The 21,809-nt window shown below is 46.3% G+C and overlaps 1 protein-coding gene across 1 annotated transcript in view; it reads left to right on the top strand.

Annotated features, from left to right (window-relative positions):
• The window catches only part of DEPDC5 (DEP domain containing 5, GATOR1 subcomplex subunit), a 127,680-nt gene extending 111,076 nt beyond the window's left edge, over positions 1 to 16,604 (top strand). Inside the window, exons 37-42 of the mRNA XM_047087915.1 lie at positions 482 to 706; positions 5,441 to 5,610; positions 9,948 to 10,119; positions 12,644 to 12,704; positions 15,603 to 15,685; positions 15,847 to 16,604. Of these exons, the coding sequence (XP_046943871.1) occupies positions 482 to 706; positions 5,441 to 5,610; positions 9,948 to 10,119; positions 12,644 to 12,704; positions 15,603 to 15,685; positions 15,847 to 16,139 (1,004 nt within the window). The 3' untranslated portion in view covers positions 16,140 to 16,604. The remainder of the gene's footprint in view (positions 1 to 481; positions 707 to 5,440; positions 5,611 to 9,947; positions 10,120 to 12,643; positions 12,705 to 15,602; positions 15,686 to 15,846) is intronic.
• The last annotated feature ends 5,205 nt before the right edge of the window (positions 16,605 to 21,809 follow it).

Here is a 21,809-nt window from a genome sequence, read left to right as displayed (position 1 = left end):
CCTTATGTTCCCAGTTTGGCCAATAGATACCTCTTTTACCTTCAAGTAGAAAAAAACCTGGTTACTGTTACCTGCTCTGAAAATAGAGGTCTGAAACTGAGGATAAAACATATTTTTTTAACTGAAGTAAAATTCATGTAACATAAAATTAACCATTTTCAAGTGAACACTGGCATTTAGTACATTCCCAGTGTTGTGCAACCACCACCACCTCTGTCTAGGTCCAGATCGTTTCCATCACCCTGAAAGGAAACCTTGTGCATGTTAACAGTCACTGCCAAACTTCTCTTCCCGGCTGCCCCTGGCCACCACCAATCTGCCTTCAGTCTCTAAGGATTGGCCTATTCTGGACATTTCATTTAAGTGGTATCGTGTAATATGTGATCTCTTCTGTATGGCTACTTTTACTTGGCATAGTGTTTTCAAGGTTCAGCGTTGCATCAAGAAAATAAGCACTTTCTCTCCCCTTTGCTTTTCCCAGTGGCCATGCAGCAGCCCACTACCTGGCACACGACAGCAGTGGATGACTTCGCCAGCTTCCAGCGCAAGTGGTTTGAGGTGGCCTTTGTAGCTGAAGAACTCTTACACTCCGAGATTCCTGCTTTCCTCTTGCCCTGGCTGCCCAGCCGGCCAGCCTCCTATGCAAGCAGACACAGCTCTTTCAGCCGAAGCTTTGGGGGGCGGAGCCAGGCAGCTGCACTTTTAGGTAGATGCTCGACCCAGATGGGACCTGGGGATGCGCTGGTGGGTGGCTGAGGGAGAGTGGCAGCCAGCCAAGGGAACAATGCCATGTGGACCAGGATTAGAGCCACTGCAGCTATCATACTGGTACTCTGTTCGTCTGCATGGTGGGCTCCTGCACTAGCTCCCACTGGCTGCATGGGTCAAGCTCATTGTCTCAACCAATAAACAGTGTTAGACAGTTCTTAAATCAGGGCACAGTGCTAATCCTGCACAAATAGGAGAGAATAGACAATGTGGCCATTTTTCCCAAGAAGCATCCAGAATACAGGGGGTATGAGCTGGTGCTCGCTTCTGGTTTAGTACCCGCCACAGGCCTTCCTAGGATCTTAGTGTCCTAGGATCTCTGAAGAAGAAGGAACCTTGAAGTTTATCCGTTCTAAACACTCAGGCTGAGTGCAAATCTGCCCTCTACCCTTCCTCCCCAAATGTACTTACCACATTGAGGAATGTAAACTAGGAGTCTTCCTGCTTTTCTTTGGTCCCTGCAGCTCCAAGATAGGGACAAAACACCCACTTATTGAATGGTGGTGGCCTCTGGTAGGAAATGGGACCCCTGTTCTCAAGGACTGGACTGATGGGTTGGTATAATGTGTGCTCTAGGCAGGGTGTCATGAGGTTTGTCTCAATAGCAGGTTAGAGAGAGAGATCCTAAAAGGCCTCTAGAAGGAAGAAAGGAAGGAAATGTAATGTAGACTAGACTGCAGTGAAATAGCACCTTCTACTTAGTTTGCCTGGCGATGCCCAGCTGCTAGAATGGAAATGTTAATAGGTATTACAGTTTCCAGATCCTCAGATTCACTTGGATCCAGACAGCTTTGACTCACCTTATAGCCTCACCCCAGCACTGTGAACACTGGGGCATGGAGAAGACAAAACTGAAGAGAGTGGCTCCTCTGTCCCCCAGGTAGTCACGCCTTCCCCTCTGCCTTGTTTTGCATTTCTAATTCTCCACCTTTGAAATCTTTTGGAAACAAAGAGGCCACATACTCCCTACCTGCTAGTTACCAGTAGCACCCCACCCTCAAGTGTGACAGAATATCTCCTGACATTGCCCAACGTCCCTGCTTACTCCTTGGTTTGAGTTACTGCTCCTGGAAAATGCTTAGGAACTTTCCCCTTTGTGTCATCACCCTGGTTCTGGAGGCTATCTTGACAGTTTCTGTATGAACATCGTCATTTCCAGAGTCTCCTTCAGCAGGCTGGTAGAACTCTCTCTTGCCCACCATAGTCCCAGGCTCAAGATGAGATTCAAATCATTTCAGTTTAGCTTTGGTTAAAAGATACTTTTAACCAGTTTACTTCAGAAAATTGCACATAAAGAGGAGCAGCATATGGAAAAATAAGTCATCTGTCCAAAACATAGGGAGAGTAAGGGAGAAGAGAGGATTTATGTCTTTGGCAGGTAGTTTATTAAGCAGGCGTTCTTCACTGGTGTCTGCACATGGGCATTAGAGGGTCAGCATTGATTCTGAAACTAGACAGTCTCACATGCATGCATATTTTCTTGAAGATATCCCTTTATTAGCTTTCCAGTGGCTCCCATGATTGTTACAGGGGAATTTCACTCATCTGCTTCTTTTCCCATCACCCCTCCAACAGGAAGTGAGTTTCTTGTCCTTTTAAACCTGACACAGCATTATTACTGCTAATTCTATCTGGTAACACCCCTCAGACCTTTGTGTTAAAATATGAGATACTTTTCCCCATCTTTTTTTTCAGGTTAGAATATAGACTTCTGCTGTGTCATTTACCTAAGTGAGAAAGATGAGTTGTTTTTGAATTGGACTGTCTTCAGTGTTGGGGTTTTTCCTCAGGAAAAAAATTAACATGATTTATAGGGGGAAAAGGGCCTATGTATCATTTATGACCTGCTCCCTTTTTTGTTTGTTTTGACATGTTCCTCTTTAAACATTTCTGATTCTTAACTGGAAAGCTGTTTTTCTCAGCAGTAAGCTGTTTTAATATGCCTGATGATGCTGCACAGTCCTATCTGCCCTGGCCTGTGGTGACTCCCACTCCCCCACTCATGTCACCCTGTGTCACTGAGCTATGAAGCCATAGGGGCATCTGAGACTCTGGAAGAAGCAGCACCAAGTCCCTTAAGCCCACGCAGATACCTTTTACTTCTCAGCTTTTTCTTGATAACCCCACTAGGTCTCAGGGTCAGAAGAGGCTGCTGAGCATCTTGGTCCAAACCCTGACGTGTGAATATTTTCCATCCCACTCCTAATAAGTGGGGAGCCAGCTGCTCCCTGAAAACTCTCAACAGGACACTCACTCTTGTGACTACTTTTTCTGTTATTGGGCAGCTCCGGTTGTTAACGTTGATCTCCAGTGTCCTACCTGAGACTGCACTCTCTCCTCCGGTGGCACTGATCCCCTGCCCAGGTCATTGCTAGCCCCCTCGCTGTGACCCTGGTAAAGGATGCTCAGTCTGTTCCTTCTCTGGGTTTGTACTTATTTATTGGGACTCACTATATCTCACTGTCCCAAGGTGAATAAGTCTGTTCTTATGGAAGTAAGGAGTGATTCAGAAAAGGCGCTAAAAGCTGCAACTTGGCTGGGGCTTACACCCTTGCCAACATCAGCCTGCTGGCCGCATCCATACTGTCAGATCTCACTCCTGAAGTATGAAGCCAGTGGTATCTTGAGCCTATAACTGTTTACTTTGCTGAACAGTATACTTCCTTGGGCTTCCTCACACCAGCCTGTTCTGAACTGAATATGCCAGATGGGAGAAAAGAGATGTGCGAGATCACTGCTGGTGTTTGTCGAGTGCCCTTTCTTTTGTGACCTGGGCTTTTCACACGGGGGAGGAATATACTGTCCAAGACCAGAGAACAAAGCTTTCCTCCCTTGATTGAGGCTATTAAGTGAAAGGCTACTGTGGTTGGACTATGAATCAGGAACACAAGGCAGAGATAAAAATTAGTTTTGATGAGACTTTTAGCATTGGAGTTGCCATGTTCTTTAGCCTGAAGTGTCATAGATAGCTAAGCAGTATCCATGGGAGTCATTGACAGGCCTCAGATTGAGCACTGGTGAGCTTGTAGCCTAAATGGGGAGGAGGGAAGAACAGGAGAGCTGCAAGTGAGGTGGCTAAAGGAGAAAGCAGGAGGTAATCTGTGACCCCTTGGCAGCCATGTTTTACTTGATCCTCACCCCTACTCTGTGAAGCAGCTGGGCGGGCACCATCTCAGTTTGCAAACGAGGAACTAAACCAGGGGAATTGAAGAATGTTCTCGGGCACACGGCTAAATGGCAGAGCTCAGATTTTCCAACTCGACATCAAGAACATTTCCCATTTTACATGTTCTGGTTTTGAGAGAATGATAAGCTGTATACCCATTCACCATCCTAAGCCATGGCTCCACTGCCTCCCAACAGAAGTTCATTAAAATTGCTGACTCAAGAGCTGTTTTGTCCTTGTCAGTGATAAAAGCCACTCAGGGCTTCTACCTGCCAAATGCAGAACTAAGCTAACAGCTTCAGATAAAGAGATACCATTGGATTCACGGGGGCGGGGGCGAAAGGAGCTGATAACGGTTTGTAGAAACCCTAGGTCTAGCACTGCCCAGTCAGGCAGAGCAGAGCCCTGATCTTTTCATTACTTCTGAGCCTGTTTAGTGCTATTAGTCTGGTCAGGAGCTTGATTGATCCATCTCTAAAACATCCCTATCTTGGGTTTGAGTATGATTTCTGAGCAGGAGTTCCAGACAGGATGAGCTAGTCTGAAACCGACCTGGGATCTGAAAGCAACACAGTCCATGGAACAGGGTGTTGAGCTTCATTATGAGGTTTCATTTCTTGAGAACATATTGTAGAACTATTGCCTTCCTGGGTTGAAACCAGAAAATCAAGACTTCCTCCTCACTGTGGTCTGTGCTGTCTGTCCCATTGTGTCCTTCTGTGGGTCACTGGAATGAGAAGATCTGGAGTTCAGCCTGAAGCTGAAGCTCTGACTCTGGTCTTGGGCAAGGCATTTCCCTTCCATGGGCTACTACTACTTCCTCATCTGTAAGTGAAGGAGTTGGATCAGACTGGGGGAGGCAAACTGTGGCATTATTAACCAGCCAAATCTGGACTACCATCTGTTTGTTTGTTGTATAATAATTTTTATTTTTAGAGCACTTTTTGGCTCACAGCAAAATTGAGTAGAAAGTACAGAGTTTTCATATACTTCCTGCCCCAACACACGCGCTATCAATGCCCTGCTCCAGAACAGGGCATTTGTTACAATTGAACCTACGTTAACATGCCACCACCCAAGGTTTCCATTAGAGTTCACTCTTGGTGTGTACATCTCGGGTTTAGACAGATATGTAATGACAGGTATCCACCGTTGTAGTATCATACAGAATAGTTTCACTGCCCTAAAAAAAAAATCCTTCTGTTTTTTGTAAATAAAGTTTTACTGGAACACAGCCCAACCTATTCATTTACATAACATCTCTGGCTGCTGTGCACTATGATGACAGAGTTGAGTAGCTGAAACAGGGACCACATAGCCTGTGAAGCCTAAAATATTATCTGTCCCTTTATGGAAAAAGCTGGCCGACCCCCAGACTAGATGATTTTCAGGAAGCTTCTAGAATCTGTGATTTTCTGTTAGGTAATTCTGCATTTTGTTCTTCCTCTTCATCCCGCTCCTTCTTTTCCCTCTCTCTCTTGGGACCCCTCCAATGCTCTGACATAGCTGCCACTGTCCCGGAGCAGAGGACTGTGACCCTGGATGTGGATGTGAACAACCGCACAGACCGGTTAGAGTGGTGCAGCTGTTACTATCATGGCAACTTCTCCCTGAATGCGGCCTTCGAGATCAAGCTCCACTGGATGGCAGTGACCGCTGCCGTCCTCTTCGAGATGGTGAGAACCTCCTCATGCTGTGGTCAGGGCCTTGGCTCACCTTGCAGAGGGGGACAGTGGATGCTTGGTAGAGATTCATGTCACTTTTTGTTTTCTTTAGTTCAGGCTCCAGTTACCTTTCACCTACACTGCTGGAATAGCCTCATACAAAAAATTTAAACACAGTAAAAAATTCAAACAGCTTAAAGGGAATAGGTTGGGATTTCTCAGCCTTGGCACTCTTTTTTTTTTTTACTTTATTTGTTTATTAAAAAAAATTTTTTTTAAATGTTTATTTACTTTTGAGAGAGAGAGAAATAGAGTGTGAGCGGGAGAGGGGGAGAGACACAGATTCCAAAGCAGGCTCCAGGCTCTGAGCTATTAGCCCAGAACCTGATGTGGGGCTCGACCTCACGAACCATGAGATCATGACCTGAGCTGAAGTCGGCAACTCAACTGACTGAGCCACCCAGGTGCCCCTCAGCCTTGGCACTCTTGATATCTAGGGCCAGATAATTTTCTCTTGTGGGGGGGCTGTCCTGTGCATTGTAGGATTTTGGGCAGCATCTGTGGCCTCTACCCTAAATGCCAGTAACACACCCTCCTTGTGACAAACAAAACATCTGCAGGTATTGCTACATGTCCCCAGGGAAGAGGAGTATTGCCCCCAGTTGAGAATCACTGGTCTAGAGTGAAAAGTCCCTCTCCCAGCCTTGTCCTATCCTGTTCCCTGGGACTCCCATCTAAAAGCAACCACCTGGGGCTCAGTCAGTAGAGCATGCAACTCTTGATCTTGAGGTCGTGGGTTCAAGCCCCACACTGGGTTTAAAGATTAAATAAAATATTAAAAAAAATAAAATAAAAGCAATACCCTACCACTTTATTGAGTGTACTTCTAGAGAGATTATATGCATATACAAAGCTTTGTTGCCCTTTTTTTTTTTTTTTTTTTAACATATGGTAGCTTGGACTACATACTTAGTTGACACTTGAACAATGGAGGGTCTGGGGATGCCGACCTTCCATGCAGTAAAAAATTCAAGTCTAGCTTTTGACTTCCCAAAAACTTAACTACTAATACCCTATTGTTAAACTGAAGCCTTAATGATAACTTAAACAGTCAAGTCACACATATTTTGTATGCTATATATATGTATTACATACTGTGTTCTTACAATAAAGTAAGATTTCCTTTTTTTAAGGAAGTCACAAGGAAGAGATAATACCTTTATAGTACTCTTCCATATTTATTAAAAAACAAAAACAAAAACAAAAACTCATATATAAGTGGACCCAAGCATTTCAAACTAGTGTTGTTCAAGGTTCAAGTGCAACTAGTGTTGCATTTTGTTTTGTCCTATTATATATCCTCAGTATCAGCAAAAATAAGTCTGCCTCATTGTTGTGTTTTTGTTTTTGTTTTTGTTTTGCCTCATTGTTTGTATCATCATTTACTTAACCAGTCCCTATCAATGAACATGACTGCTTTTAACCCTACCTCTCAACAGGGGTTGGGGGAATGTGCAGTTTTGCCCCTGTGGGAGCATTTGGTAATATCTGGAAACAGTTTTACTTGGCAGAAATGGTAGAAGAGTGCACCCACTGGCATCTAGTGGGTACAGGCCAAGGATGTTGTGCATCATCCTACAATGCATCTCACAGGACAGTCTCTAGGGCAAAGAATTAACCAGCCCAGATGTCATGAGTGCCAGAGCTCAGAAGCCCTCTTTTAATTGGTCTTCTGCCTGTCTTTCCTCCTCCAGTCTTCCCTGGCCTGTCTAATCAGGTCACTCATTGCCCATACTCAGGCCACTCCCCACCCTCAGTCCCAGCACCTGTGGAACAGATACTCCATAGCCAAGCTGTCAGTATCTTCCAGGTGCTCTCTTTAACCATCTTTGCAGTCTGCCACTCATTTTATACACTCTCCCCTTCAATCCAAAGGAATGTTTTTCTCAAGCTTTAACAGGGTCCCGCTCTCCTCCCACACTGGCTCAAACATCTCATCACGGAGCTGAGAGCAGCCAGAAAGTTCAGAAAGACTTTATGGAAAGCTAGGAGATGACCAAAGAGAGTGAGCACAACATCAGCTGCCAGCATATAGTTTTTCTGTCCAGGGCTCAGAGGCCTAGTTTTGTCCCACAAGACATGATATCCTGGGGAAGAGATTTGTCTGGGTCTCTGTCTGTCCAGCCCCAGTCTGCCAGCACATGGCCTTAGTGCCCCTGAGGACCCCTCCCCTGGAACACTGGAACATACTTAAGGTCCAAATCAAAAAAGACACCAAGCCACCTGTCTGGTTCAGCTTATAGAAGTCACTGGCACTTCCCCAGCCAGTCAACACTGAGATGACCACTCCCTCCAGGCAGAACTAACCCTCTGACCCAATAGGCTAAGCATTCTCCTTGGAAGCCCCACTAATAGTCCTACCTCAGAACATGACCATAACATTCATGGACATGCACATATAGTCACAGTTTGGCAGAAAGAAGAGTATTTATCTCCTCAGGGGAATATGGCAACAGTCTTTTCAAAATACACTTTTCACACCAATTCATGTAAAACCCACGGAAAGCTGCTAATCCCTTTATCATTACAGTTTTGAACCTTGAACAACACAGGTTTGAACTGCATGGATCCACTTATATGTGGATTTTTTTTTTTTTTAGAAGTACAGGACAGGACTATAAATGTATTTTCTCTTATGATTTTCTTAATAATGTTTTCTTTTTTCTAACTTTATTGTAAGCATAAGTTTTTCGGGAGCCAAAAGTTATATTCAGATTTTTTACTGCATGGGGTGGTGGCATCCCTAACCCCATGTTGTTCAAGAGTCAACTATATTTTGTTAGGTTGTTAGGTTTTTAGAAATCTCTAGTGTAGATTAATTATTATTAAAAAAATTTTTTTTAATGTTTTTTAATTTATTTTTGACACAGAGAACATGAGTAGGGGAGGGGCAGAGAGAGAGGGAGACACAGAATCTGAAGCAGGCTCCAAGCTCTGAGCTGTCAGCACAGAACTGGACGCAGGGCTCGAACCCATGAACTGTGAAATCATGACCTGAGCTGAAGTCGGATGCTTAACTGACTTAGCCACCCAGGCGCACTGTAGATTAATTATTATTTTAAGGTAGTGTCCAAATTTGTTATAAATCACATTTTATTAGGGTAAATATTATGCACATATTTATATTATATAATATTTATAATATTATAATGCATATTTATAATATAAAATATGACATTTAAAAATATTACATAAAATAAAAAGAGCCTTGGTGTTAAGTGTCTGACTTTAGTTCAGGTCATGATCTCACGGTTTGTGAGTTTGAGTCCCACATCAGGCTCTCTATTGTCAGCACAGAGCTCACTTTGGATCCTCTGTCTCCCTCTCTCTCTCTGCCCCCTCTCCACTTGTGTTCTTTCTCAAAATAAACTTTAAAAAAAATTTTTTTTAATAAAATCTTTAAAAAAGTTATTTTGGTTGAACAGAGATCTTGTTTTTGTTGTTGATATATTGTTGTTGTTACAGGTGTTTCTGGGAAAACAGCTAAGAGTGGTCCCCTTCAATTTTTGACATACTCATATTTGTTTAAATCAAGTTATGGCTCAAACTAGATTTTTTTGAAATAACATTTAACACAAATCTCTTCTGTATGCCAGAGCCATGTGCACCAACTTTTTTTTTTTAAATATACACAGTTTTATGATTAAAAAAATATCTTAAAATGTAGAAAATTGCCACTTTTCTCTGAGAAAATGTTATTGATGAGGAGGTTTGTCTTGCTGCCGCAGTTAACTTTTGTTCTCAATCTTTGGACAGACAGCTTTTGGGAGTTTGTGGGAGAGTGGCTCTCATTCCGCCAGGTCAGGGCTTATCGCTTTTGGCCAGAGGCCACCACAGTCATCTCGCACCCTGCGTCATGTCCCTTTCAGCCAGCTTGAGTGGATTGTTTTCCTATTTGATACTTTGGACTTAGTAAATTTTTGATAAAGGACATAATTAGAAGGACTTAACTTATATCCTGTGACCTTCCTACAACATCCTGTAGAATGAGAAGGCGATTTAGGAGGCAAGAAATAGCTCTCTCCAGTCTCTTCCTTCCAGAAGAAACACTGAAGTTGCATAAAGCTGTGAGGACGAGCTGTGTGCTTAACTCACAGTTTTTCAGGTATTTGTCAGGAGGTTAAACTGTGCATTTTCCTGACCAGGATTGGTTTGGATCCAGTGAACATTAATAAATGAACATGCCAATCAATATGTATGCCGCCACTGTGGTGGCTTCGCTCCTTGGGAAGTATTTTCTCTTGTCTGAATTAACTTGGAGATGACACTGTTTCTGTGCTTCCCACCAGGTCCAAGGCTGGCACCGAAAAGCTACTTCCTGCGGCTTTCTGTTGGTCCCCGTTTTGGAGGGTCCCTTTGCGCTGCCCAGTTACCTGTATGGTGATCCACTTCGAGCTCAGCTCTTCATCCCACTCAACATCAGCTGCCTGCTCAAGGAGGGCAGTGAGCATCTGTTCGATAGTAAGAGATACTCCCCTCCGGAGGTTCTATCTCCATGAGTAAGGCCACCTCTCTAGGTATCTAATTGACACAGCCTAGTGCACAGAGGGAGCCTTTGGACAAGGGATCAAAATGATCTAGGTTTAATGCTGGTTTTTCACTTAGTGGCTGGGTAACCCTGGGTAAGTCACTTAATGTCTCTGAGCTTCAAATTCCTTATCCCTCAAATGAGAGCACATAAAGTTTAAAGCTGCCTTGCCAACTCAGGAAGACCCTTGTGAGACCTGGAGCAGATGGTGAGTGGGAGAAGGTATGATACACTGTAAATCACGAGTGGCACTGGTATTCTCCCCACACTCTCCTTTCTGTGCTCCAGCCTTACTGGCTTGGGCTGTGGGAATTTGAACCTTAAGGGAGGCATTGAAAGCAGAACAAGATACAGCGTCCTATTTTGCAAAGCTGTACTGTGTCAGCACCTGGAACACTACATGTGGCTCGAGTCCTGCATCGCAAGGAAGACAGAGCAGGAGGGGGCTCATAGGAGGACAGCAGGGCTCTGAGCCCTTCCCCTGAGAGGGCTGTCAATCTAAATGTGGGGAGACAATGGGCTGAGCCACCCTGCTGCTCCACCTGAGCCCAGCCGATCTCTGAGGGCAGGTGTAGGACAGACAGAAGGAACAAGACTTACTTCACACAGCACAGAACTTTTTATCACCAATTAGTTGCCCATTGTGATGAACATGTAAAGAGCTCCTCCAGAGCTCTTGGTGAACTCACAGATGACCTTTTTTAAAATGAAAAGTTAAAAAAAAAAACAGTAGCCCTTTGGTTTCTCAGATGTAGAAATTGTAAGTGTGAATGGAAAAACTTTTGGTGTAAGGGAAGTGGTTTCTTCTTTTGTCCATGTAAGTCTGCATCATGGTTGGTGGAAGAGAACAGCCCGGGGGTGAGAGGTCCCTCCAGGTCAGGGAGACCACACTAAGTGTCCCCGCACCTTTCCTGTGACGGGCTGCCCCGGTGGTACAAACAGCTTGTGTTCCAAAGGCCTGTCTGTATATTCTTTGTTTACATCTCAGAAGACATTTTTATGTAGACACAGTGTTTCCAGTGATGGCTGGGGTTCCAGGTGGGCCCCACAGAGCCACTAGAGGGCATAGATCTGTGATCCTTAGAGTCGACAGAGTGCTCTTCACACACACATACACACACGCGAGTGCACGCACACACACACACACACACACACACACACACACATTCTCTAACCTCACAGCAGCTAAGGCTATGAGAGGACCATTACAGTCCTGAAATGCCACATGATTATATTCGTATCTGATGATTTCAAGCCAGGCAACTGCCTCATGCTACTGTTTTTAATATGCTCAGGAGACACTTCCCCCACACCAGCCAGAGATTCTTCTGGGGTTTTCCACCTTCACTGTAACAGCACAGGATTGCTGGCAAGGCTGGCATTGGAGGACATTTTTTGTGTGAGCTGATGGTTTTCCCTGCCAGTTGTAACCCAGGCTTTAAGACCAGCATCCTCTGTTGGTTGCCATGGTTACAGGCATGGTTACTGAAGAAAGGAGGCCTAGTTTAAAGGAATAAGGACTTAAATCTAAAAGTCGATTTTCTTGCTTCTGTGCTACTCTCTTCCTATTATCTCCCCTTCCAATTACAGTGGATACAAAATCTTAAACATCTGACGAGGAAGCTGCTGTACGTGTTTTTCCTATTAAAGCCAAAGCCTTTTTTCTTTCTTTTTTGCTCTTTAGTTGCCTAGAACCTTCAAATGTATCCTAGATAGAAAATTCCAAAGCGTACAGAGCCCCTGTTTTCATGTCTCGTGAAGTTGCACCTCCAGCCGTCAGCATCTTGGTCCCAAGAGCAGTGCTGGCCCATTGCCTGTTGCTGTGTGACACCTGGCCTCAGCCTCCACCTCCTCATCAGCTCTCAGTCTTCACACCAGCTGTGCAGAAGAAGCGAGGCTGGAGCAATGATGCGGGCAATGGAGAAAGGCACTTCTGTGCCCTCCTGCCCTCCCCAGCCTATCACTTTTCCAAAAATAATTTTTGTATTTATTTGCTTCGATTTCCCCATTCCTAAAATGGAGCTTATAATATTGTCCTTCCTTGTAGGGAAATGGAACATTGGTAATAAAAAAATTTTTTTTTCTCCTTAGAAGCAGATAACATGCATGTAAAGCTTATCTTTTGTTTGTACTTTAACATCATGTTCCTTTCCACTTTTGGTATAGGGAGTCATTAGAACGAGGCTTACATCAAGTTCCGGTAGCTCACACTCGTTGCTGAGTGTGAGCAACGAGTGCTTTTCAGAACCTGATAGAGCTTTGGGGAAGGGATGGTGAGAAAACACAATTGGTCCTTGGGACAGAGGCTGGTCTTTCAAAAGCAGGTAGTGTGGAAAAGCGTGCTTAAGCTGACGGGGGAGAAATGGCCAAGAGAAGTGAAGGGTACAGAAGGCCAAAGCCAGGAAGAATTACAAACCTTGGAATCAGACCCCTGCTTTTATTCTTTTCTCCTTTTAGGCTTTGAACCGGAAACATACTGGGATCGAATGCACCTTTTCCAGGAAGCCATTGCACACAGGTTGGTCCCTGAGCAAGAAGGTATAGTGGGAGGGCATCAGTGACTATCCAGCAATTACCAAACCCAAACCCAGTTTGTTTCATTTCTGGGGAAACGGATCTGGCCCACCAATGACAGCCTTGCTGCTGACCTCCAACAGGACCCTTTGCCTTGGTTTCAAAGATAAGCATTACCTGTCAGTTCCTGTAGCTATTGTTTTTCGGACCTCATTACTTTCTTCCAGTTGAAGGGAGAGCGTAGAGCTCCCTCCTTAGCCTCCAACAAGACCCTGGTCCAAGCTGTCCAGGAGATTACATAGATGAAAAACTGTAAAACGTGTCTCAAGCCTCTAGACACACGTTGAAAAGATAATGAAGGGTTAAAAAGCAATAGATAAGTCCATAGGTTTTTACTGGCACCTAATATGTGTGCCAGGAAAGGGCTTTCCTGGGCTTAGCTGTCTACCCCTCAAACCAGTCCAGCTTTGTCTCCAGAATGCACTAGGCAATGTCCACTTCATGTTAATCATGGCAGAAGTAAGTCCTCTGTTCCTGCTTCCATAATCCTCTCTCTGCACCTTCTTCAGTGTCCTGTCATCTTATTCAAACATCTTAAGCTGTTACCACCCCACCACGAACCTCCCTCCTGCCCCCTGCCCACCATAGACTGGCTGCTTCTTTCAGCAGGAGTGGGTGCTGATTGGGGGCAAAAGGTGGGAAGTACAGTGGGTCGGTGGCAAAGGGCCTCGATGCAGGAAGCAGACAAGCCTGGTTCACCTCCGCCTCCACCAGCATCTGGCTGAGGAACCGTGAACAAGTTTTGGAACTGCTTCACCTTCATTTTCTCACCCTTCACTGGGTTGTCGGGAGGGTTCTCTGGAGTTCCCAGCACCTAAGAAGCCCTTGGTAGGCCGTAGGTATTATTAGGAAGACCCCAGCCAACTGACAAGTTTATAAGCAGGTCTGATGCTTCCCATGGATATCATTGGGTGGTCGTTGGATTTTGCTGACTAGATGTCACTTGGGACATGGCCTTTATGTGTCAGATGTGCTTTTTTCTTCACAGCATTCCCCTCCTGATCCAAACTCATCTAGATCCTAGGCATATCTAAACTTTGCCCTGTCCTCTTCAGAGTGCTTTTTCAGCCTTCAGACTCTTCACGTCTTCTATTCTGTGTATCACTGCATGGACTCTACTGTGTGTCCCTATACCTAAACATGCTCCCCCTTCCCCACCTCACCCTGCTCCCCCTTCTCCACCCAGACCCACCTTACCCACTAAACCTTCTCCCCTAAGCCCCCACCCCCGTTCTATACCTGTCAGTCTTGTTCCACCACAGATTCCCAGGTCTCTCCTCTCTAAATCCCTCCTTTTTTTCCAATACACTCTATCCATCTATTACACTAGTTTAGGGGTCCCTGGGGGACAAGGGTATATACATTTTTCTCATTTTTGTTTCCGTTTAAGCACCAAGGCAATGTGCCGTGCCCAGAATAGCTTTTGCACAGAATGGAACTCTAGGTTAGAATGTGGCTCCAAAAGGAAACATTAGCCCATCCATAAGATTCATCTCGGATGGCGTTAGAGATGGGTCCAGAGAAGCTGATCCATCCATCCTACCCCTGCTGTGGCTCCCCAGCTCCTCCTTTATTTTTGTCTGGGTGGGACTGAGCACCACCCCCCCTGCCCCGCCCTCACCATAGTCCTGGCTCATGTGCTCCCCAAGAGGACAGTGAGGGGGCCAAGCACCATGTGTTTAAATTGCCTTTTTAAACTTAAAGATCTTCCTCATGATCTAAAGAAGAAATGAGGCAAGAGTCTGGTCAGGCTGATCTATGCTGAGTAAATAAATAGCCTTAATTGGAAAATGGAGAGGAAGAAAGGCAAAATCCAGAGCCATTCCTACACATGATAGGGTCAGCCTATACATGACAGAGCTTTGAGTGCACATTAGCTTGTCCATTTAACTTGCATATTTGATTTCATGTGTTCTTTGATAAATAATTAGTGAATGTCAGTGTAAAGCTGACAGCTTATATAGAGGATGCAGTGAAAAGGAGACAGGTGTTTTACCTCCTTTAGTTCTACCTACATTGCTGCCTTCATTACATAAACCTCTCAGACTCAGGGCAAGAGCCACATCTGTTAATGTGTCCTTTACAGCACTTAGCAGGTAGAGCTGTAATAAATGTGTGTGATGGAAATAGAAAAACCCGGAATAGAACAAGCCATAGATGAGAAGCAGAATCTAATAAGTCATAGATGAAAAGTGGCTCCTCTTGCCCATTTCTAGAACACAGCAAAGCAGAGAGCCCTAGAATCGTGTGCCTCATTTTTAAGAAGAGGATTTCAGTTAAGATAATTTATTCTATTTCAATTCAGAGCCTTGTTCGAGGGCCTACTATGTGTTTGTCTGGTAGAACTAAGGGAAAGAGGTGTGGCTAGGTGAATTAAGATAAGGACCTTCCCCTCTCAAGCATGTGGATGGGCACCTTGCCCCACATAGGGCGTGATGTGGATTCCAGTGAGAGGCAGAGAAGAGGTACGGGATGGGAGAAAAGAAGCAGCCATCTTTTTTTTTTTTTTTTAATGTTTATTTTTGAGAGAGAGAAAGACAGAGCATGAGTGGGGGGGAGGCAGAGAGAGAGGGAGACACAGAATCTGACGCAGGCTTCAGCCTCGGAGCCGCCAGCACAGAGCCCAACATGGGGCTCAAACCCGCAAACTGCGACATCATGACCTGAGCCAAAGTCGGACACTTTGACTGAGCCACGCAGGCGCCTCTTGAATGTTCCATCTTGAAAGAGATCTTTCCAGGCCCCTCTAGCTCAGGCTGTCAGTCCTCTTAGTCACATTTGTTCCCCTTGTCCCTTTAGCTGAGGAGGCCCTAATCTGTGTGTCTTCCCATCCTTCCCTTAGGTTTGGGTTTGTACAAGATAAATATTCTGCTTCTGCTTTTAACTTCCCTGCCGAGAACAAGCCTCAGTACATCCATGTTACAGGTGAGACCCTGCAGGCAAAACGTGGGGCAGGTGGGTCCCTGTGGCAGGAGCCTATGCTCGGGGGCGGCTTCTCTTGATTGAGCCTGTGGTTGCAGAGCCACCACATCTGCCCTGGGAACCCTCCCAGTGGTGGTGGTGACACAGGGCATCTTGCTTCTCAGGAACAGTGTTCCTGCAGCTGCCCTACTCCAGGCGAAAGTTCTCGGGGCAACAGCGACGTCGGCGAAACTCCACCAGCTCCACTAACCAGAACATGTTCTGTGAGGAGCGGGTTGGCTACAACTGGGCCTACAACACCATGCTGACCAAGACGTGGCGATCTAGTGCCACAGGGGATGAGAAGTTTGCTGATCGGCTGCTCAGGGATTTCACGGACTTCTGCATCAACCGCGACAACCGGCTGGTCACGTTCTGGACGAGCTGCCTGGAGAAGATGCATGCTAGCGCCCCGTGAGGCCAGGGTGCACCAGGGCCCACAGCATGGGGAGGATTCCGCTCCTGCTGTCCACGTCCAATAGGGGCAGTCAGGCTCTGGGTGGTGGGCAGCAGGGCCACCGTCGGTGAGTGGGAGCCATTGCTGCTGCTTCCTCCTCCCCCACAAAATGTTCTTCCACTCGAGGAGAAAGACTCAGGAAGAAACTAGCGCTGAGAGCAGGTGGGAGGTCCAGATGGTCCGTGGGAGGGCCTCAGTACTGGGGAAGGGGGCGGGCAGCCCCCGTGAATGTCTTTGGAGAGGGGGTGGCTCCTGTGAGCATCCTTTCCCTCCACTAGCCGTGGGCTTTTCGGAGCAGTCTGTCACTTCCCGCCCAGAAGTGTGCACAGGATGTAAGATAATTTTGTGAAATAGTGTACCATAGGCTCACACCAACTGTACATACCTGTATATATCAGAAGCAGGAATAAAGTGCCATGTGCGGCATCTCTGGCCCAGCCTGGTTCCTGGCAGCAGTGACCCCATCCTTGGCTGGGCAGTCGGGCCCCGTCGCCAGGGACGTAGTGGCAAATGAGGCAGCCACAGAAGGTGAGGAGGACTCTAGAATTCACTGTCTTGGAGAGTCTGGTGGTGGATTTACTGAAAGATGTCTTTTTACAGGCCTTTGGGCAGGAGTAAAATAGTTTCTTTCAGACTTAATGAGCGAATAATACCATATGCAATTGCAGGCTTGTGCTGTTGGAGTGAATGTTGCTAAGTGGGTGAGCCCAGGTGTGGCACATGGATGTCATGGCATTCCAAAAAAAACAAAGGAAAGTCTCTATTGACTCCAAGGTTTAGAACCCACTTCTTACAGGGATAAGATCTAGCATGGTGCCTCAACTGCAGCACCTTGCCCTGATAGTAGGGGTGAGGGGCTGCAGGCCTGGGGTACCTGACAGGTACTGCCACTGCCTTCCCCTCCGTCTCTCCACACAAACCCTGTGGATTTACCTCCTCAGTAGCTTGCAAATCTACTCACTTCTTCCCAAGTCCTCTGCTACCACTCCCAGCCCAGCCCTTCTTCATCTTCCTTTTCCTCTCACATGGCTAGGAGAGCCCCCTAACCCACCTCTGCTTTCCCTCCAGGCCATCCTCCACTTAGCAGTTAGAGTCTTATTTAAAAACCACTCTGGGGGTGCCTGGGTGGCTTAGTCGGTTAAGTGTCCCACTCTTGATCTCGACTCAGGTCGTGATCTCATGGTTCGTGGGATAGAGCCCTGTGTCAGCTTGCAGCACAGAGCCTACTTGGGATCTCTTTCTCTCTCCCACTCTCTCTGCCCCTCTCCTGCTCGCATGGGCATGCGTGCACACACACACACACACACACTCTCTCTCTCTCTGTCTCAAAATAAACTAGAAAGAAAGAGAAAGAGAAAGGGAAGGAAGGAAGAAAAAGAAAAGAAAAAAGAAAAGAAAAGAAAAAAAAAGAAACTACTCTGATCATGCCCACCACTTACCTGGTCCCAGGCTATTCTCCAACCACCCGGAGCATCATAAACTCTTTAGCAGCTCAGATCCTTTGCACATGCTGTTCCATCTGCTTAGAACACTCCTCCTCTCCAGGCTCACTCTGCCCTGCTAACTCCTGGTCATTGTTCATCTGCTTTTTGCTCAAATGCTTCTCCAGGGAAGCACAGTTGGCTACCTGTCAGGTCTTCCCTCAGCACCTTGGACTTCTCTGTCAACGCTTGGTACATTTACAATCTAGCATGACAGAAGCTTGCCTGTTTTGTTTACCTCTTTATTCCTAAATGTGCAGCATAATAATAGATGCTGGAGAAATGGTATCAGCTGAATATGTGGAGTGAATGAATGAACTCTGGACTTGAGAGCCTGGCACTGGGCGTTGCATCTGAATCTCTCTGCACTGGGTTCTTAAATTACTTAATGGAGCCATTTCCTCATCTGTAAATTGGAGCTATTAATAGTACATGTAGAGATTTTGAGAGAATAGATCTGTTAATACATGTGAAAACACAGAGGTTGATTCCTGGTGAGGAACAGGTCCTTGATAAAAATCCATTTTCTTTCCCTTTCTCACCTTTCCTTCCCTCCGACAAACCTTTACTGTTTTTCAAGCGTCAGTGTCCTTCATTTATGGGAGGCTGTCTGCTAGGATGGTGGGAGGACCAGAAGATAGATGTATATGAAAGCACTTATTACCTAGCAGGCTGTAAACAAATGTCAGCTGTCCTGACATTCCCAGATGCGAAATCCTCTGCCATGTTTCTGAACCAGCTTCCTGCATGATGTTGCTGGACACGGCAGACACTGGTCTGTTCAGATTGGATCATGTGGCATAGTTATGTGTGGTCCTCAGTATCCTACTTTCCTCCTCTCTTCCAAAGATGACCTGAGAGAGGTGCCTGAGTGGCTCAGTTGGTTAAGCATTGACTCTTGACTGAAGCTCAGGTCATGATCTCATGGTTCATGAGTTCAAGCCCTGTGTCAGGCTCTGTGCTTACAGTATGGAGCCTGCTTGGGATTCTCTCTCTCTTAATAAATAAATAAAAAACCCAAAAAACCCACAAAGATGACCTGGGAAAAGAAGGCCCAGAGAGTGATTTGGTGGAAGAAGAGGCGGCTAGAAGAAGCTAGAATGCTAGCCACTCACCCTTCAGAAATGAGCCTGAAATATTCATGCCCTTGAACCCCAGTTCCCCCAAATTCTTCCTTTCTCTGACCAGCACCTCCTTCCACCCACTCATCCAAGCCAGAATCTGGGAGTAGAACTCAGTCCCCCTCCAGCTCCATCCTAGTCCTTCCCATCTGCCCCTCAGGCCTGTCCATCTCCCCCCATGCCTGCTGCCCAGGTGCAGAGAAAGCCTGGCCTGAGGAAGTGTGTGGTTTGGTTAGACATGAGGGATGTGTGCATGCATATTGGAAGCCTCACACCAGGTGTATAAATGTGAATAACCATTCCTCAGTGGAGAGAGAAGGGCAGGAAACTTGGGGCTAAGAGGACCCAGGTTTAAATTCCAGTCCTGCCATTTCTTCACTGTGAGAGCTAGGAATGTTCTGCCTCCCAAGTGTGGTTCCTCACCTGTTAAATACAGATGACATAGCCTCACCTTTCTTCCCAACCCCATACACACACACACATACACATACACACACACACACACACACACACACACACACACACACATACTTCTCTTGAGTGTTGCTCTTCTTCTGTGCTTGTGACAATGCAATTATTTGCTGACCCCTTTTAGCATCCTAGGTTGAGAATTTCTTTGGCACACTCTCCAGTCAATGAGAATTGAGTGAATGAGCTGGTGAGACCAAGGGAGCAGATGCACATGGCAGAGCCCCTCACAGGGCCCGGCCCAAAGGAGGAACACATGGACTGTAAGGAAGATCTTCATGGGATCGTCAATCTCATTCCCTAAATTAAGTCATGGAGGGCACTTATTCATGTTGAGAAATAGGCCATCAAAACCCAGACATGTGCATGACATACTTGGGTCACCCCAGTGTAGGAGAGGATGAGGGTGGTCCCGTAAGACAACATCCTTAGAGCAGAGGGGTTCTTGGTGATCTAGTCCAACCCTTTCATACTCTCATAGTTAAGGAAACATGGAGTGACCTGATCCAGGGTCTAAGTGGGATGGGGATCAGGTCCTCTGGTTCCCAGGCCCAGTGTTTTTCCAGGCATTTGGTTACAGTCAGTAGTGTGGCAGTTAAGGGGGCAGACACAAGAAGCCAGTGTCTGGATTCAGATTCAGGCACAGCCACTTGCTGGCATGTGCATCTGAGTAAGTTACTGTACCTCTCAGAACCTCGGTTTCCTCATCTGTAAAATGAGATAATAGTACCACCTCACAGGGTCTTGAAACCACAGGAGAAAATGTGGGTAAAGAGTGTGGACAGTGCCTGGAACATTGTGCCCCTCCTTAAACATCAGCTGTTATGATGATTACCCCAGACTCTGTGAACCCCAGGAGAAGGGAATAATCAGAGGGCTGGAGTGGACAGGCTAGTCTTTAAAGAGGAAGTAGGCTTGGGCCTTGTGGGATGTATAGGAGTCAGAGTGTTCAAGAGGCTGAGCCCAGTGTCCTACTTGGGCTAGAGGGCTTGTACACCACCAGCTGCTGTGGTCATGCTGCCTTATCTAGGTCCCAAAGAACCTCTGCTGGGAAGTCTTTGCTATTGGCAGAGGTGCCACATTGCCAAGAGCAGGAAGAGGGCCTTCTGACCATGCTGTCCTGACTCCTCATCATGAACAGGGTTGTTGCCTGAAGCTGAGCAGCTCTGGAGACCTTTCTCGGTTTTGTGGTTGTGCTGGGGTGTGCCCAGGCCCTAGTACACTTGGGGCAGCACCAGTTGGCCTCCTGAATGAGAAACAAATTTGGGGTGGAGAACCACACAGAGTGTGAGATGCAGAAAAACCCAGTGGGAAAAGAAATGAGATAGAGTAACGCCCTTACCCTCTACCAAAGGAATGGAAATTAGCCAAGGAGGCTTCAAAGCAGAAGTAGTAGCTGTCTTAGGCCCCCACCTGTGGTTCTCCAATGCTCCTATGCAAAAGAGCTCACATAATTTGCAGATTCCAGAGCTTCTCCCAGAGATTCTGATTCATGAGGTCTGGGACTCTGCACTATAAATAGACACTCTGCTATCCACGGTCCATTTGAGAAACCCTGTTCCAGATTTCTTCTCTGGGCTTCTTACTGAGTACTTTATATCCAGTGTAACCACCCTGGAAATATGATTCTCACCAAAACGCAACACAGTAGAGGCAGAGAACTTGACAGCTGAGTAAAATGACAATTGACAGCAAGATGGCAGTGGGAGCAGACTGAGAGCTACACAGGCCGCCCAAGGCTATGCAGCTGGACCAGCAACTGCCAAGTACTACATTGAGTAAGTATGGAAACCCATATCCCCTTTTGTAGGAAGAGATCCGTCAAAAATAATTAAAATGGAAACTTCGGGTATTACAAGGAAGAAGTACATGACTTACACCTAAGACCCTAAGGAAGTCTGTGTGGCTTTGCTAACATGGATGGAAAATAGAAAATAGTGTGCATGTGCAGAAAATAGAAAATAGTATGCATGTGCACACAATAGAAAATAGTGGGACAGAAAGCTGAATAGAAGCCAATTTATAGTTATCCTGAACATTTCAGGTACATATAATAACAGTCACTTCATTTCTTGAGCGTTTCCTGTGTTCTGGGCAATGTAGCGTACATTATATGCCACTGCATCATGTAATCTTATCACCCACTGTCATACCAGATGAGAGTGGAAAGCCGAGGCAGTGGAGTCCAGGGCCACACAGCTAACAGCGAGGCTGGGAATCAGGTCTGGGGGACCCCAGAGCCCAGCCCCCATTCACTGTGCTGTCCCCATCACCTCCTGGTGCTGCTGGGTCAGTGAGGCATCACCACTGCTCTAACATGGACCTCTGGCCAGGGGCCCCTTATTCCATTCAGTTGACTGTAATGTGTGTGTGTGGTACAGCCCTACTGGTGTGCAGATGCATGTAGCATGTGAACAGCCTCACATACAGGCTCTCTGGTGGGAGAATGCAGTGACTTTGAGCGGGTGCCAGTGGCTTTTCCTCTCCCCCAGGCTCCTATCTGGAAGGCACTGTCTGCTCCTTCCCTTCCGGCCCGCAGCCTCTGACTTCAGCCTGCAAGT

Source organism: Lynx rufus, unplaced genomic scaffold (assembly GCF_022079265.1).
Source record: "Lynx rufus isolate CCGP_SWC_20201006 ecotype Redwood Valley unplaced genomic scaffold, mLynRuf1.p SCAF_24, whole genome shotgun sequence".
In the NCBI taxonomy this organism is placed as follows: domain Eukaryota; kingdom Metazoa; phylum Chordata; class Mammalia; order Carnivora; family Felidae; genus Lynx; species Lynx rufus.
Note: the sequence above shows the minus strand (reverse complement) of the source record. Positions and strands in the feature narration are given on the sequence as shown.